The following is a 17,331-nucleotide window of genomic DNA, read 5'->3' on the forward strand; positions in this document are numbered from 1 at the left end:
CTATAGATATTTCCACACAAACTGGATTCAACAGATATGATGGAAAAGGCTCACAAAAGGCATAAATAAATTATGCTTTTAGGTATGTGGAAGAAAGAACAAAAAGATTAACCAAAGATTTTATCCTCACTCCAGAAGAGGCAGCCAGACCCTGAAAGTAAGCAGGTCTCTTGGAAAAAGAGGAACATTGTCCTCAACAGGCTGCCCCAAAATGGGAGAAGGGGGGGGGGGGGGGGAAGGACAGACAGCTGAAGACATAGGACATTACAAATACCTATCAAATTTTCACAATGTGTATTTTCTAACTCACACTAATTTAGCTTTCTCCAGCCCATGTTCAGCTGAAGGAAGTTTCAGAGTTCATACCTGTAATTTGGAGAGAGTGGGAGGAGGGTTACTTTTTTTTTTTTAAAGTGCATTTTTTCCCCTCTCTCAGACATATGCTGCATAATTGCAGCTACAGTGTAGATTTTATTGCCAGCATTTAGAAGAGTAAGTGCTCACTGACATGCAAGATGGGAAAGGTTCCTCCCCTGGGGAACCGAACACAGAGACTGATTAAGCGACCGGTAGGTATTTAAGAACATAAAAGATATTGGCAGATCAGGGTTGCAGCTCTTACTGAAGAGGAGTCAGCACAGGAACAGAGCTAGCCTGCTGATTTCCAGCAGGGTGTAGCATTGGTGAAGAATAAGTCTTTAAGCTTAGGATTTTTGTACACTTTTTAATAGTAGAAAGGTGGAAAAGTAATCATGGCTTGCTCCTCCAGAGGCATGAATCAAGCACTCCTGTTTTGCCAGCCTGCTGAACCAAACCTGGTGGTCCATGTCCCCAATTCCTTTTGCAGAGACTGAATAGCAGCATTTAATTTGCAGTAGCCACCTGATTTCAAGAACCTACCTACAATTAATAGAAATTAGCACAAAATATATTGACTGCTTGGATTATTTTAGTGTTATAAAACAAAAAGGAGCAAATGAGTTGGCCAAAGCAATGTGACGACTAATAACAAAGCCAGGTCCAGACAGCGCAGGTTTGCTTTCAGTCCTATACTCAAGACCACCGTACCATGTTGTTTCTTCATTTTGGTTAATATTACTGTGGTCATATTAAGAGCATAACAAAATAAGAACTAATTAGGATTTCTGTCTTTTAAAGAGCAACAGCAGTGTCCACATGTGAAAACATTTCAAAAACAGCACAACAGAATAAATACGTGGCAAAGCTGTTGAAATAACTTACGTAAGAACTGCAGAAAGCTATAAACCTTCTATCTTGCAGAAATATAAGCTATAACCCTTCTATCTTGAACTGATGATAAAGAAATTTCCTTTATTTTGTACAAAAAATAGAAAATATTTCTGTATTTTAAAATAATTTGTCAGCACTATTTAGACTTTTAAAATTATAACCATTATTTTTGAAATGGTTAGCTATAAAGCATTTTAAAATTTAAAAAAAATGCAGCAAATTCTCATAAACAAGTTTATACAAACATAATGATGCTATTTTTCAAGTAAATCCTGACAGCTAGAGATAACTAGAATGATGCTACAACTCATTTCAGTTGTATTGGATTAGCACATCATTCTACTACCGAGTAAGCTTAACGAAAAATGTTTCTAGAAGTTTACTGAAATTATATATTCCCACATGTACAGATCAAATCCGAGACACTGCTGAATCAGAGAAGAAAAATAAAAATCTAACTATGATGGTATCTATCATACAGTCCTATCAATTCTTTTCAAAGCAGTCTTGTCCTCCAAACTGTCAACACAACAAAGAAGAAAAATATCAACTTCTTCCTGCAGCTCAGGATAGCCTTGGGAACAGCTCATTATAGCAGTGAGCTGCGTTGCTAGTGGGTCATGCCATGTTCTAACACAGTCCTTTAGTCTTCATCTTCATTTGTGCTGCAAAATAAAAGCAATGGGTTTGCCTTTGAAGACACCTCCAAGAAATCTCCCTTCCCAGTAGTATCTTTTGAAAATCCATCGGGTTTAGATACACGGTTTTCTTCTTGTTCCTGCAAAATGCAGCTTGCAGCAGCCAATCCTTCAGGCTGTTCTGAAAGTCTAATTGCAGTGTGCATTTGCTTTTCTAATTCTTCTATCAATTTTCCAGGAACAGATGTAGATTGCAAAGAAACCTTTGGTTTTTCATCACTAACCTCAAACGTCGAAGTGTTTGTGCCCTGCCTTAATCCATTACAGTCAATAAGTGGAGCTGTCCTCTCCTCTTGAAGTGTGCCTTGTAAAGAATTTATTTTCCCATCTTCACTGGTTGAGGACTCCCGCTCATCTGAATCAGAGCCTTCTGTCTCAGATGATGAAGTACTGCTTGATTCTTCAGACTCACTTGTCTCCGACTCAGAGGACGGCAGCTGTTGCTTGGAAACTGTGCCAGCAGCTTTTAACATGCGCTCTTCCTCTTCTACCAGCACTGCTGCTGCTTCCAGCTCTTCCAGTTCAAATCCTATGTGGGACTTAGTGAGTGTGGTTTTCTGCAAGGATTCAGAGAGTGCAGCCAACTTTTTTGACCTTTAACACAGAACAAGATATGTTATTTAACTTTACAAACAGAACTTTCCCATTTGATAACGAGAACCCAAACCTTAAACATTTGTACTATTCGCCTGGTTTGCAAACAACTGTCTTCTTCAATAATGATTGTAAAAGTAGATGCTGCAGGAAAAAAAAATAATCAAAAGTATTCATCATTATTATTATTTTGGGTCATTTTCCGACAAGGCTAGACAATATCCCACTGAAAGTCTTCAGTGACACTTGCAGAAAAGTTACTGCTGCTTTGATGTTTCAGCAGTGCCTGCTAAGGGGAAAAGGATTTCAGAACAAACTTTTTCAGGATTGCTGACTCTAGTGGCAAGCTCTGCAGTATGTGGCTTGCTGGATTAAGTTCATATGCAGCAAAAACATTTTGGTTTACTACCCTTCCCGATATATCTGTTAAATGCAGATGAACCAATAGAGCACAGATGATCAAGTCCATCCCAGTGATACACTCTCCTTCTTTCACAGCTAGCTTTGTGCACCCCTGAGAGCAGGGGGTGTTCAATACTCTGTTTGTAGATGTGTTTTGCCTTTCGCTTGTAACTCCACTGAAATATAACTCATCAAAAATATCAGCACCTTTTAAACACTTCAGTTAACATTAGATGTGTCATTACTATAGACTCTTCAATTATTTTTTTTTTTTGCTCCTAAAGGAATTGTATTTAAAAGTGGGGGAAGGGAAATTCAATGCAGCTTCTTACACATTTTACGAAGACAGCGCAACATTTAAAACGCCTCAAATAAAGCAGACGCACTATGTCAGCTTCAAGTCTTTGGTACGGCCATATCCATTTCTTCAAGAGTTTTGAAGTCAGCACACGCTTTACCAGAAAAGTGCATCATAGATTTATAAACAGAGAGAACAAAAAGTAAAAGAGTGCCTTGAAATGGAAGGGGGGGGGGCGTCAAGGGCAAAACGGGTATAAAATAACAAACATACATCCTGTTTCTTGTTGTAGAGTTTTGCCTCAGACTATCAATCAACTTTTCACCGCTTCCTGCAACAGCAGGTCTACTATAAATCCTGCAGTAACTGACTGGGTTTCATTTCCTCTGCCAAACCCGCTAACCTGCAAGGCATGACACACTGACACCGGAGCAAGGAGCTGATAATGTAATACATGACTCCTGCGAGGCAAAAGTTAAAGTGCTTGTTCTCTCAGTTGAATGATTTTAAAGATCTTTATATTCTGTGTCCCAGAGGGCATAATTACTCAGTATAACACAGACGCTTCAATTTTTTTTTTTTTTTTTGCTCCTAAAGGAATTGTATTTAAAAGTGGGGGGAAGGGAAATTCAATGCAGCTTCTTACACGTTTTACACAGACACTGTAACATTTAAAAGCTGAACTTGGAATAAAACATCTTAAACTTCCTTAGGTCAACCCATAGACTAGAAAACAAAGAAATAAGTGTTTCCCAGAAGTAATTGAAGCAACAGAGAACAATTTGTATTTCTAGGATTTTTAAATCTAAAGCTAAGAATTAAATCACAGTATTATCCTAGCAGCCTCCAATATAAACATGAGTATCAATTTTTAAAAATCTGCTTACTTAACAATATTCTAATTTCTTCTTTTTGGTGATACATCTCCATTTTGGTTTTGTCAAGAATTGGAATTTTTCTTGAAAAGTTATGGAGGATTTGAAAAACTGCCAACCTAATTGGGAACAAAGAAAGCATTCTCCCTGTTCCATAGGTAAAAAGAAGAAAAAACAGCCAAGTGATACACGGAAAGGTTCATGAAGCCTTGCAGGCAGGTGGTAAGAGAATACCTGGCTTGCAGGGAAATCTGTTCCTGAACACTGGTGAGAAGCTGGTTTATACCACAAGTCACAAGAGTTTATATCCCTTTCAGAAAGCATTTTACCTTGCCTTTGAAACAGTCTCTTTCCTTCCTTCTAACTATACGCACGTGTCACCTTCCCTGTAAGAGTTGTTAATAATATGAAGTTACAGTTCTTTTTCCTGTCCTATTGCCTGACTGTCCACAAGAATACAATGAGCTCCAAAAGCTAAATGTGCATGGTGACAGAGAACGCTATTTTGTACCCATTTTATATGTAGTTCCTTTTAATTTCATTGACAGCCACAAGCAACTAACTACAGGCACAACAATTTCCTCTGGCAATACATCTTCAGCTCCAGCTACCTCAGTCTCACCTCTCTCTTTTACTATTGCCATTATAGACAGAAAACCCATTTTGAAAGTCCTGTTTGTCCTCACATCTCTTCTAACATGTCTTTCACTTTGTTTCCCCAATCCTATAGGTATTTTTTCCCTTTTCCCTATTTCTGCTGTTCTAATTTTTCATGCATATTTTTCTGCTAGATACTCTCAGTCTTTGAAATCGCTCCCTTAAAATCATAGAATGGTTTAGGTTAGAAGGGACCTTTAAAAGCCACCTAGTCCAACCCCCCTGCAATGAGCAGCGACATCTTCAACTAGATCAGGTGGCTCAGAGCCCCGTCCAACCTGACCTGGAATGTTTCCAGGGATGGGGCACCTACCATCTTTCTGGGCAACCTGGGCCAGTGTTTCACCACCTTCAGCGTAAAAACTTTCTTCCTTGTATCTAGTATAAATCCACCCTCTTTGGGGTTATTAAGGAGATCTATGGCACCACGTATTTCATGGCATTCATAAATACTTCACTATGCTACAGATTACTGAATGCCAAGCATTAAGGAAAAAAATACACATTTATATACCAATTTGACTCAACACACATTATGTTATTAAATTAGATGTGGTACTATTGACAGATAAAAGAATGGCCTCTCTAAAGAAGCGTTTTAGTCACGCAAATGCGTTTTTATCAATGAGTTCAAAGAGAATGAATGAAAAGGCTGTGCCTGACAGCTACAGAAAAACACCTGTGCTACTCGACAACCTAAGACTGTAAAAGGCATTCTTAGTCTGAAAACCTTGGATTAATTCCTTCTGAGTGATCAAAAGACACTACAAAATACCAACAGTAACCGATTTCATAAAACAACTGTGGCTTCAAGTCTCACTTTTAGTCCTTTTTCCCCAAAAGTTTTGATAGAACTACTGATAGAGGACATTCTTTTTACCTTTACAAAGGATTACAGGAAAAAGAGCCATTGATTAAACAGCCTGCTCTTCCTTTCTAACAATAACAGCACAAACGGATACTCTGCTTGGATGAGTAAATGCCTGCAAAAGGCCAACAATTCCATCTATCCTCTTAACCTCTGCAACTGCCTTCTTTCGGCCCTCTCAGGGAGTGGTCCCAAGGAGCAGTGTGATTGCCAACACCACGCACAAGGACACGGTGCACCAACTACCAAGCAGCACGCTTTGGGAAAGGGGTCGGGGTGCGGACTTCACACAGACCTGCACAACCTTCTTTCTCTTTGCACCATTGATGCCTCAAAGATCATGTCAGACCAACCACAATAGGAATCTTCTATTTTACAATTTTTTTTAGCTCTTAGACACCTCTTAAACTGCATTTAAACAGCATTAAAAAGTCTCTTTTCAGTTACTTATATTTCTTATTAGGCTAAATGTTTCCTGCCATCTTCCACTCTGGTCATCAAGTCTCTTCCAGAAAAAAAAACTAAAACAAAACCAGGACAGAGCACAGAGCTTGACATTTGAATATGAGAAACAAACACAAACCGTCACGCTCTTGATAAGTTTATACATAAAAGCAGAAAACTCCACTCCTCAACTTTCCAATCTTCCATTAAAAGAAAAAAAAAAAAATAACACTTGAACAGCAGCTTCTCTCCCCCCTCCCCCCGTGCAAGGGACTAACAGAACCACAATTAGCTATCAGTCCATCTTGTTTAAGGCAATTACCTAATTCCAATGAGAACTGCATTTCAGGAGTGCATTTCACATCAGCCTTAGGAAAAGGTGGCAGCACTCCCTCGACAAAAAACAAGGCAAACAGTGTAAAAAAAAAAAAAAATCAGAGCATGGAAATGCTTTCAATGGGAGACTGTGGGTCTCTGAGCTAACGATTTCCCTAGCTGAAAGATAAGCAACAATTCAGGAAACAAAACTGAGACATCAGAAAAGAGATATCATGTATTAGAGACTTGTAATAAACAGGTCCTGCTGTTTCCAAAGTCTTTTGAGTAGTGTTTTAGAGACTAGACAGCAAATACTTTAATTTTTCAAGTATGATTAATGGAATCGCATGATTACTTTAAGACACGCTCATTCAGTATGCACATTTGCAGTAATGATATCTTATTATTATGGTAATAGTGTTCTTACATAAACATGCATAATAGGCTTTAAAGGTGCTACACATGATAATTATTAGTTATCAAGATGTCAGTTGCTTAAGGAAAATGTTTAATTACAGGTTAAACTGATCAGATGCATGTTTTGTTTAATGTATAGCTTTGAGGAACAGATAACAACAGAGACATCTCGGGTCTTGTCCATATAGTCTGGAATTAAAGTTTCAAGACAGAACTACTGTAATCCTTGTCTAGGCAGGTGGAGAGTTTCTGCACGCTCTAGAAGAAAAAAAAAATATCTTGTTCCACAGGTCTCAGATTATAAGAGAGTAAAACTGGGGTGAAAAGAACAAAGAATCAAAGGACATTTAGCAAATAAAGCAAGAGGGGGGAAAAAAAAAAAAAAAGGATTATGGCAACAGGAAAGGGAAACCATTACAGGGTTACAGCAAAGCCCACCTGTGGCAGCATGACAAGAAGTGATGGTGATGGGGACCGACTGCAGTGCTGAGACACAAGCAGCAGCCGGGGTGGGAAGGAAGCAGGACACAACTGCTCCAGTTAAATACTAATGTTCCTATGAGCTCCGGTTTAGCTTCTGTTCCAAGGAGTAAAAAAAGGCACTAGGATTGGACGAATCAAGACAGCTGTTATCTCCAGAACATGGAGCTACTTGTGAAAGGTCTCAGAGAAGACATATTAGGGATTTGATTGTTTCCAAGGAAGATTTAACATAAGCTGGAAGGAAAGACAGAAGTCAATCTAGCCGCAGAAAGTAAAAAATAAATGCAGGACTTGGGGAATACATCCGGGCACAAAATCCTCTAATTTTTCCCAAATGTTAAAATAAAAATATGTGATTCTGTGTAATTATGCTCTTGTATAAATACTATTTTTTTTTTTTAGTATAATTTTCTTGCGAGTCCAGAGGAGGCCACGAAGATGCTCAGAGAGCTGGAGCATCTCTGCTGTGAGGACAGGCTGAGAGAGCTGGGGTTGCTCAGCCTGGAGAAGTGAAGGCTCCAGGGAGACCTTATAGCAGCCTTCCAGTACCTAAAGGGGGCTACAGGAAAGATGGGGAGGGACTCTTTAGCAGGGAAAGGAGTGATAGGACATGGGGTAATGGTTTTAAACTGAAAGAGAAGAGATTTAGATTAGATATTAGGAAGAAATTTTTCACTCTGAGGGTGGCGAGACCCTGGCCCAGAGTGAATGCCCCACCCCTGGAGGGGTTCAAGGCCAGGCTGGACGGGGCTTTGAGCAACCTGGTCTAGTGGGAGGTGCCCCTGCCCAGGGCAGGGGACAAACAAACAACTCAAAGAGAACTTGCAAATATGAAAATCAGCATTCTACTCCTCATTCTGTGTGATGGGTGGCACTGCATACTCTATCACAGCATGGGAGTTATGTATATAAAACACTGTCCAGAGTATTTGCAAACATGGGACTAAATAGTCCAACTGGCAGCACAGCTTTTCAAAGCAGGAGTCAGTAACATTTCACTACAGAATGGAAAGGGACTTTTCTTGTACAGGCACAAGCTCTAGCTTGCTTCTGTTTTTGTAAACAATAGAAACATTATTTCTACTGCCTCAGTAAGTTTGGCTTTGCATTTCACAGGTGTATACAAACATGTACTTTTCAGAAGTACATAGTGTAAACTAGGTGTAAGATGTGGCAAAACACAATTATGAGGCAACAGAATTTTCTTATTATCTACCCCTGCTCAATCACAATCAAGTCACTGTACAGTGCACAAGTGCTGTCACGGCACAATAAGCTACTCTTGCTCAAGCACAAGACAGAAGCAACAAAGCATGAGAACCTGTATAAAAAAAAAAACAAACCAAAAACATTGACAACAGCTTTGGTTACCAGCCTGGTGTTTGAATGTGACCTAACTGGTCTTGGAACCAACTAAAGTCTTGTTATAGTATGTTGTTCGAGTGCGGTTAGGGCCTACTCACTGTGTTACAATGGGAATCAGTCCACCATACTAGCAGTGCTCTAACTTGGCTGTAAAGGGCTGACAATCCCTACTTTAAATGTAAAACACTTTACATTAATTATCTTTAAGCCTTACAGGCAAGATAAAAAAGTCTCAAAGAAACAGTAGATACTTCAAGTGCAGACGTGCCTTTGCAGTGTCGTAGGTTCCACCAAATATGAAAATGGGCCTGTCTCATTGCCAAGCAGCCATCCCCTGGTAGGCCTACAATTCCTTGAGATGCATTCAAATACAAACTAGCAGCACGCTGTGCCAGTCAGCAGGGCTGAAAAATATAAAAAGGACAGTTATTTAACTTATCTCCACTCAACAGGAGCACTGGACACACAGGATCCATCTAATAGTAAAGCTCTTGCATTAAGCAAAAGGCTTTCTGTCTGCTGGACCACAAGGTATTCCCAACTGCCCTAATTTTATACATTTACTGCATGAGAAGCTACCAAGTTTAAGGAGAAATTGTTAGTCTATATTTAAAGCACCTTTCTCAACAAGGCCTGGCAAAACTCAGACTTGCGAGAGAAAGTTTCAGAGACACCCTCTTTCTTAGATAAAACAGATAAGATAACAAGCAAAACAACCAACCAAGAGTATAACCACTTTAAACGTGTTCTAAATTACATACCTGGCAGCACTGCTTACAATTTCCCACAATTATTCTTTTAGCCAGAGGCACTGTAAGTATTAAGACAATTCTAGAGTAAATATTATCTCAGACATCACCAGACATTATCCCAAAGTAGAGCCTCAGCAGTTCAGATATAGAGGATGTGTAAATTTAGTATCTGCAAGACATTGAAATGTCCATTAAGCTATAAGGGATAATGAAATCTTCTGCCTTGTCACAAGGCTGGTTGAGGACTGGCTGCAATAGGATGTAACTGACGTTTCTGTGTGGACTGTCACTGGTGAACAAAAGAGCATCTGCAAAACAGACAGACCCTTCAGATCATCTTATTTTACCCATACACAGAGTGGTTCTTGCTGGACTCCGTCCATCACTGTCTTACAGCCCAAGCCTTATCTGTCCAGACACAAGGGGCATGAAGAGACATTGTCCAATGTCCAGTCCCTTGATAATGCCAACATTAACTTCCCACAGGAACTCTGTCACGATCTTGATGAAAATTAATATCCCTACGGCAGTAAGTATACTGCTTAAGCTCCCTGGAAGCAGAGGGCTCAACAAGTTACAGTCAAACATGGTATCAAAAGTTAAGAAAGTAAGCTCATACAAGAATGACACAGCTGGCAAAGCATTTAACTATTCTTATATATACTTGAGAAGAAAAGAAATTGTTCCTCAATCTAAAATTCAGATGTCAGCTTCTATCTAGAACTGCTTGTGCAACCAAACTGGTTATCTTGGAGGAAAGTCTCTTAAAGCTGATAACTGAGCTCACCCTTTTAGGCCATACTGTAAGTCACTGAAGCAGCATACTCTGACACCCAGGGGCGGAGGATAAAGTGGGAGAGAGACACATAGTCTTGAATTACCCTGACATAACTTAAACTCCAGGGCTTTAGACCCACAGTAGCATGCTTCTTTCAGAAGGGCAACTAACAGAGTCAAACATCCCTCCACACTTGACAATTTCAAACAGCTGGAAAGAAAAAAAATAATACAATGATTTAATTCTTATGATAGCGAATTGAAAGACTATTTGATTTTAATAAAATATTCAAGACATAAAAGTGCCTAGGTTTGATCAACCCTGACTGGTAAAAGATACGATGATTATGTTGAATGCAAAAGCAGACTTCACTAACGTAGAAACACCTAAAGTCAACATGCACAAAAAAGCATAAATGGTCAAACAATGAGATTAGATAACAAAAGAAATCCTCCATTTCAGGAAAAGAATCCATAAAAATTGACATTTAGCTGCAATAATAAAGACGTCATCACACTAAATGCACCATCCATTTGCTCAAAACTACTCACGGGTTACAAAAGAACACGAGCTTCAGAATCTGCCTGGAGATAAGAGACTAAGACTCAATTACACCTTTTAATGTGTGTTTTACATGAGATTCCATATTTCACCTTTTCTATTTCAGTTTCAAGGTTATTCCTAATGCACGTTCCAAGTTATACACTAGTCAATGACCACCAACCATAGTGAAATAGTTTTGAAAAAGCAAGCTCAGAATCATTGAACAAAAATACTCCAAATTAAGTTCTGAAAGAAATTTGTAGCAGAAAGTCCGTAGTCTTGGTAAATGTTAACAGACAGTGACAACCACTTTGTGTATCTGTATAGACTGTTGCATGACTATGAAAACAAACCTAATTTACATTGCTTTTATTGCTAAGTACCTTATACATGCCTTCACCCCAATTCCACACAAGCTTGGGGAAAGCTATGCACAGATTTTATGTCATCCAGCTCTGGGAACACAACTATTCTCTACAGTGAAACATGGATAAAAGTTTACAAATACTACCATGAAGTTTAAGGCATGAAGCGGAAAAGAAAACACAGCACCTGAACCACAGGGCAACTTTTTAATGGAAACAAAAGGCCCTCATTCAGAAGAGCACAGATAATATTCTTTTATACCTGTGCCACACACAGAAAATACCACAGGTTCCTAAACAGAAAAGTCTAAAACATAATTTACGTCCCTTTTCAGAACTGGCAACTCTATCCACAAAATTCCATATTGTATCTGTTAAACAGAAATATGAATATGCAACATTTACTAAATCCCTTTGCAGCCTTTATTAGCTGGTTAGCTCATCAGAACTCTACCTGGTTTATGAGATCTGAAAGAATCACAGAATAGCTAGTACAATTAACAGCCAGTGAGATAAACACAAACAGAACCATTCAGATGTTTCATGTGCTTAGTCTACTATACATTTTTATAGTAAGAGGCAGAACCAATAAATAACTCCATTAAAATCTCATTAGCTCTGATCAATGAGTACAGAAGATAATATAAGAAGAAAGCTGAATTTAATTTGTTAGTGAAGAAGAAACAGGACTGTTTTCTTCAGGATTCAGGTAAAAATTGACTTAAACTTTAACTAATATTCTACATTATCCGCAGCAAAAGACAGATGAGTGTAAAGACAACAGAAACAACACAACATTCGTCCACATGATTTAGTACTAGCTTAACCACGGTCTTCATAGTAAAGAAACAAACCATCTCCACAACACAGCACTAAAGACTAATTTCTACACTTCCTTATGAAAAACCAACTGCTAAAATAAAATGTGCTCAGTCTATTCAAGGTATTTTACGCAACTGCAGGTATGAATTAATTCTTTGCATTTCTCAAGAGAATGGATTCTGTTTTTTAGCTGAAATAATTTAAGTTTACAGTTATACTGTCCATGTCTATACTTACTGTTAATTATTTCCTAACAACTCTTGGAAATACCAGGCAACTTCAATCAAATTTAAGAGCAACTAGAGGTTAAAAAGGATCTTTAAATTCCTACATATTTCATGAAAATAAGCAGAGGTAGATAAAAAAAATAATAACCCTCATGAGAAAGGGCCATCAGAACAGAGCTATGGTGTATTACCTCGGTAGGAGGCCACGGCACGCACCTACCAACCAGCTGACCAGCGCCAAGACCAGCTACTGCATGTGCTGCCTCTTAACTGGTGGAGGTGTCGAAGGGTGTGGTGAAAAGATTGGGGCACAAAGCATGGGTTTGTAGGAAGTTTATAGAATTTTCTTTTTCCTCCCTCCTTTTTAGACATCAGACAAAGCGGAGACTGGAAAATCGTTCAATGCACACCAAATCTTTATCTTAAATATAGGAAGACCACACTATAAAAAAGGGAGCACTGGGTTCAAAAAGAAGTCTGGAAAACAGATCTCCTCGTAAGCAAGACACCACCACTTGAAATTGACAGGATTAGAAGAGCAGAAATCCAGAATAAAGACACTACTTTTGACAAGAGAAACCCACCACTTATCTTCAGGTGACAGAAAGCAGTCCTGCACCATAAAACAGTGGCTGATGTGGAAGAATCCAATGGGTTTAAACGGAACATAAAATACTTTAATCTTGAAAATCTGGCTTTTAAAGGGCATTACATGAATTCTGAAACTAAGAGAGTTTCAGAACTAAGAGAAACTAAGATATACTGCAATCCAACTTGCAGTCTTGTAAACATGAACTGCTACCCACGTAGCTTAAAGTATTACAGTTTGTTAACCATAAATCAAATATAAAACATAGAACCATCATTTCAATTTAAGTGACTTCTTTTAAGTTAATAAGTCTGAATATTTCAAGTGACTTTCCCTCCATATTTATTCTGAAATTCCACAGCGCTTCTTTCATAATGAATCTAAATACTGCATGAGCTGAACTTCACATTTATAAATATTTTAAAAAAAGATGAAGCTTTCCAATATAACATCTTACTTTCATTACTTGGTCTTTTTGATAAGTTGAAACCAAACATATCCTGGATTATAAAAGAAATCAAGTACAGCTTACTTATGTAGATGCTACTATGAAAATATTCATAAGAGAAAACAGACAGCATTAATATTGGACTATAAAAAGAAACTGAAAAGTATTTATATGTTTTAAGAATACTTTAACTAAGCTTAGAAGCATCTCAGTATTGCCAAAATAGCTTCAGTAAGTTGCAGACAGTACAAACATCTAACAATGGCACAGCTTCTAAAGTTATATATGATAAATACAAATAATGAAAGATGAATAGATAACTCATCACAAAACAGATGCAGAGAAAGCAACAGATTTTATAATGTGATAGTAAGTATTGGCTGCATTACAGAAATGGAATGCTGACAATTGTTCTACGTTAGCCCCATGTCCCTCAAATTTCCTAATGCCATTACCTAGAATTTGGTCTTCACCGTCACCGCTGGTGATCTATCAGATAGCACACCTAACACTGTAAATTATACAATTTGTATTACAATATGGGAATGAAAGGTGCTCACACAAAGCAGTGCAGAAGATGTGAATTTCAGTGTCAGGATAATGCTAATAAACTCGTGTATTACAAAAATAACAAGAACAACAATGACAACAGACAGGCTTAAAGGCACGATTAGAAACTCATTACTCCAACATGATCCTACCCCTTTACAATGGAATTTATCCACCAAGCAACAAAAGTCCTAGTGAGGTCAATCAGTGTTTTAACTCTGACGCTGCTCTGTTGCTTCTGACTGACACCCATAACACTTGAAGGCAAAACACCACCTGTAGCCTTCCCACTCACAGTCCATTCTCAGCTCACACAATCTAAACAGAAAAAGACACCAAATCTGAGCATCTTGCAAATTCCTGTCAGGAAAGCAGATTTTTGCAAGGGCCTAAACTGAACAGCCTGCTGCCATCTCCCCCCAACACCCTGCTGTGTTTGTAGAGCACCTCATATCAGATGCTCTAGAGCATGATCATGCCTCTTATGAATAATACTAATGAATTATAATAATACCACCACACCCCACTGAATTGGCTGCAGATCTGGCTTCCTGACCATGACAGGGAAACTTGCAGGCCACACATGCAGCATCACGTAGCTGGCTCACACTGCCCAGTTCTTGCAGGAGTCATCCCCAGGGAATAGTGGGGAGTGGGCATTAGGCCACAGACTAAATTATCATCTCATTCAACATTTTTTCTCTCTCTCATTCTACCTCTGTTCTGTCTGGAGATTTACGGGGCAATCACTGCAAGGGGTGGGGGGCAGGTGGAGGAGACCATGCTAGCTGCTGTCAAGGTTGGAAACAAAACAGGAAGACGTTACCAGCCCGCAGATCATCTTCCCACTTTGATCACAGCTGCACACTCCACCTGCTTAGAAAGGCAAAACTACACAAGCTCATCCTTCCCTTCCTCAAACCAGAAGGAGAGTCAGCTGAGATGTGCCGACTGAAAAGACATGACACAGATCACTGACCCTTCTGTAGGCAGATAGGAACTGCCTCCCAACAACTTTGGAAAATCAAAGCAGTAGCCTGAGGGGGAAAAAAATGGCTTTCTTCTTTGCTTTCTCTACCCACAGCAAGGTGCATTCAGACACAGCCTGAAGGAATATGAGCTTCAGAAAAGTGATGGAATAAATAGAAAAAAAAACCACAGAGTAAAGGAGAGGAAAAACATCAAAGGAAACTGCAGCTAGCAGCTGGGAGGAGAGATTAAATCCCTTGTTAAAAATCCATGTTTTACAGGGCTTGCTAAAACATATATAAAGGGGAATTTCTGGTATTATATCCACCTGTCTATCAACTTTTTCAGCCTTCAGGGCAAGCAGTGTTTTGCTTTAAGCCTCTTAAGTCTGTAAATAACAATACACAAGTAATGTAATATACCAAGTGCTCTATGTGCACCTACTGCTTTACAGACAATTGAAGTGACAGCTCAGGCCTGAAATAAGATGCAACACTTAATGAGAGGCATGGCAGCTCAAGATGACAGTAAACAAAAAGAAACTGTATTAAAAACATGCATCAAAACAGTGAAAGAGGAGACATAAATAATATGCTAGCAATTTATTAGTTACTATTTTTAAATCAAAGAACTGTGATCTAAGGATTAAAAGCAGATGACTCGGGATGAAAATAAATAAATCTGTGTTCTCTACCAAATTCAGGCACCAACAGTCACCATACCCTTTGATAAATTGGTAAACCCTTATCTAAGTTCTAAGGAAAATTATAGCATTTCTTCTTATAAGACTAGAAAAGGCTGTTTTAAGTAGCATAATAAATTGCACAGAATCTCAGATACTTTCTGCACCAGACCCATAGCTAGTGTTTGAACCACAAGGTATTTTTTTGAGCTATGCTATCTTGATGGAAACAAATAAGACAGTACAGAATTACCTAACAACCTAGGGAGAATGAGCCAACTCATAATTACTCTTCACTAGGAAAATGTGAAAACTTATTGCTGTCTGAATTTTTCCTGTTTTCTGTTCAACTAGATGGATTTTATTTGTAATTCTTTTTTGTTATACTGCACAATGGCTAAAAAATGAAATCTCTGTCCCATCATACTTGCAGACAAGTCCAAATCAACCTTTAACATTTTTAACAATAAACTACTGAGTTTATTCAGTTTCAGGTCATTCAGACATGTACATTCATGGAACCTTTCCCCCCCCCCCCAATTATCTCAATTTTTCAACACCTTTTTGAACAGACACTAGAATTAGTCTGTGTTTTAGCACAGTCTCACAAATGATGCATTCTAAGGTCATGCCACTTCCTCCTCCTAAACAATACTACTCTGCTTCCTGAGCTGAACATTGCACTCACCCTCTTACCTCCTCAGAGATAAATAGGTGCTCAGGTTCAAACTGTTCTCAAGCATCACCCAACCTACTTTTCTGGAACTGCCACCCTCAACTGTCATATTCTCCAATCCATAACTATGATCTACAATCTTTTATTGTGAATATGCCATCTTATACTTGATTGTCTTAAAATGCATGTTTTCCAGATAAGCACATATTGCCAACATGGGTCAGTCTGTGCTATTCATTTTCTACCTTCAAATAAATAACATTTAATGTCAGATAAAATTTTTTATCTAAAAGACATATACTGTATTTTCTTACAGATTATTAAAGATACTGCACACAATACTCAGACAAAAACTCTGAAAACAACAATCTTAACTTTATAAAGCAACAAAAACCTACCTGTCTTTTCAGTGGTTTTGTGGGTTTTTTTTTTCCATTTTCCAGCATTTCCTAGAACACTGACATATTAGTAACTCGTACAGTTGGTGGTACGTAAACTGAAATATGCATATAATGAACCTCAAAGAGCCTGCAAAGAAACCATTTGAAGTGGCCATTCCCATTATTGGTAAAAACTTGAAAACCAGCTGGGACACCTGAAAGTTAATACACTGCTACCGGCCACCGAAGTAGTGAATGAAAAGCAAACCTAATGCATCGTGATTACTCAAAGCAGTAAGCAAATGTAGTGCTGCATGCTGAACTAGCTGCCAGCAGTTGTAATGCCAGCTTGTAAAGCCTGCTAAGAAGGAATTACAATAATTGGGGATTGTAGTCATCAGCTACTATAGCAAGTCATCACAGGACAATAAGGGTGAAGCCTGTGTAACCAGATAAAATACAGCTTGCTTACCACGTTCATGGAAAAGGCATGATCACAAGCAGCACCAAGATTTTTCAGTTTATCCCTTGTATCTGTATGGCTCTTATTAAGCTGAAACACCAAAGGAAATAATAGCCTTCGAATTAAAAATCTCCCAAATCCAACAAGTTGCTTTGTTTTGCAGGGGGTGGAGGGCAGGGAATTAAGTGGCTTCAGTGCACCCACAATAACAATACCATTAAAGAAGTATAGTGAAAAATATAATCCTCTAACTACAAAATAGATCAAAATAAGAGATTTTGTGATGGTGGCAATGGGATTGTTACACTATCTGATAAATAACATAACTGGCTACATCAGAACATACACTAAAAGCATATGCTAATGGCAAGGCTGCTTTCAAAGCAGCAACGTGAAAGCAATTTGGCTTTTCTCTGCA

The 17,331-nt window shown here is 38.5% G+C and overlaps 1 protein-coding gene across 2 annotated transcripts in view; it reads right to left on the minus strand.

The window, feature by feature from the left end:
* Nucleotides 1-265: 265 nt before the first annotated feature.
* The window catches only part of SHQ1 (SHQ1, H/ACA ribonucleoprotein assembly factor), a 54,759-nt gene continuing 37,693 nt past the window's right edge, over nt 266-17,331 (minus strand). For both annotated transcript variants that reach the window (XM_054216184.1, XM_054216183.1), the window contains one exon: nt 266-2,543. In XM_054216184.1, the coding sequence (XP_054072159.1) occupies nt 1,895-2,543 (649 nt within the window). In that variant the 3' untranslated portion in view covers nt 266-1,894. The remainder of the gene's footprint in view (nt 2,544-17,331) is intronic.

Source organism: Rissa tridactyla, chromosome 10 (genome assembly GCF_028500815.1).
Source record: "Rissa tridactyla isolate bRisTri1 chromosome 10, bRisTri1.patW.cur.20221130, whole genome shotgun sequence".
Lineage (NCBI taxonomy): Eukaryota > Metazoa > Chordata > Aves > Charadriiformes > Laridae > Rissa > Rissa tridactyla.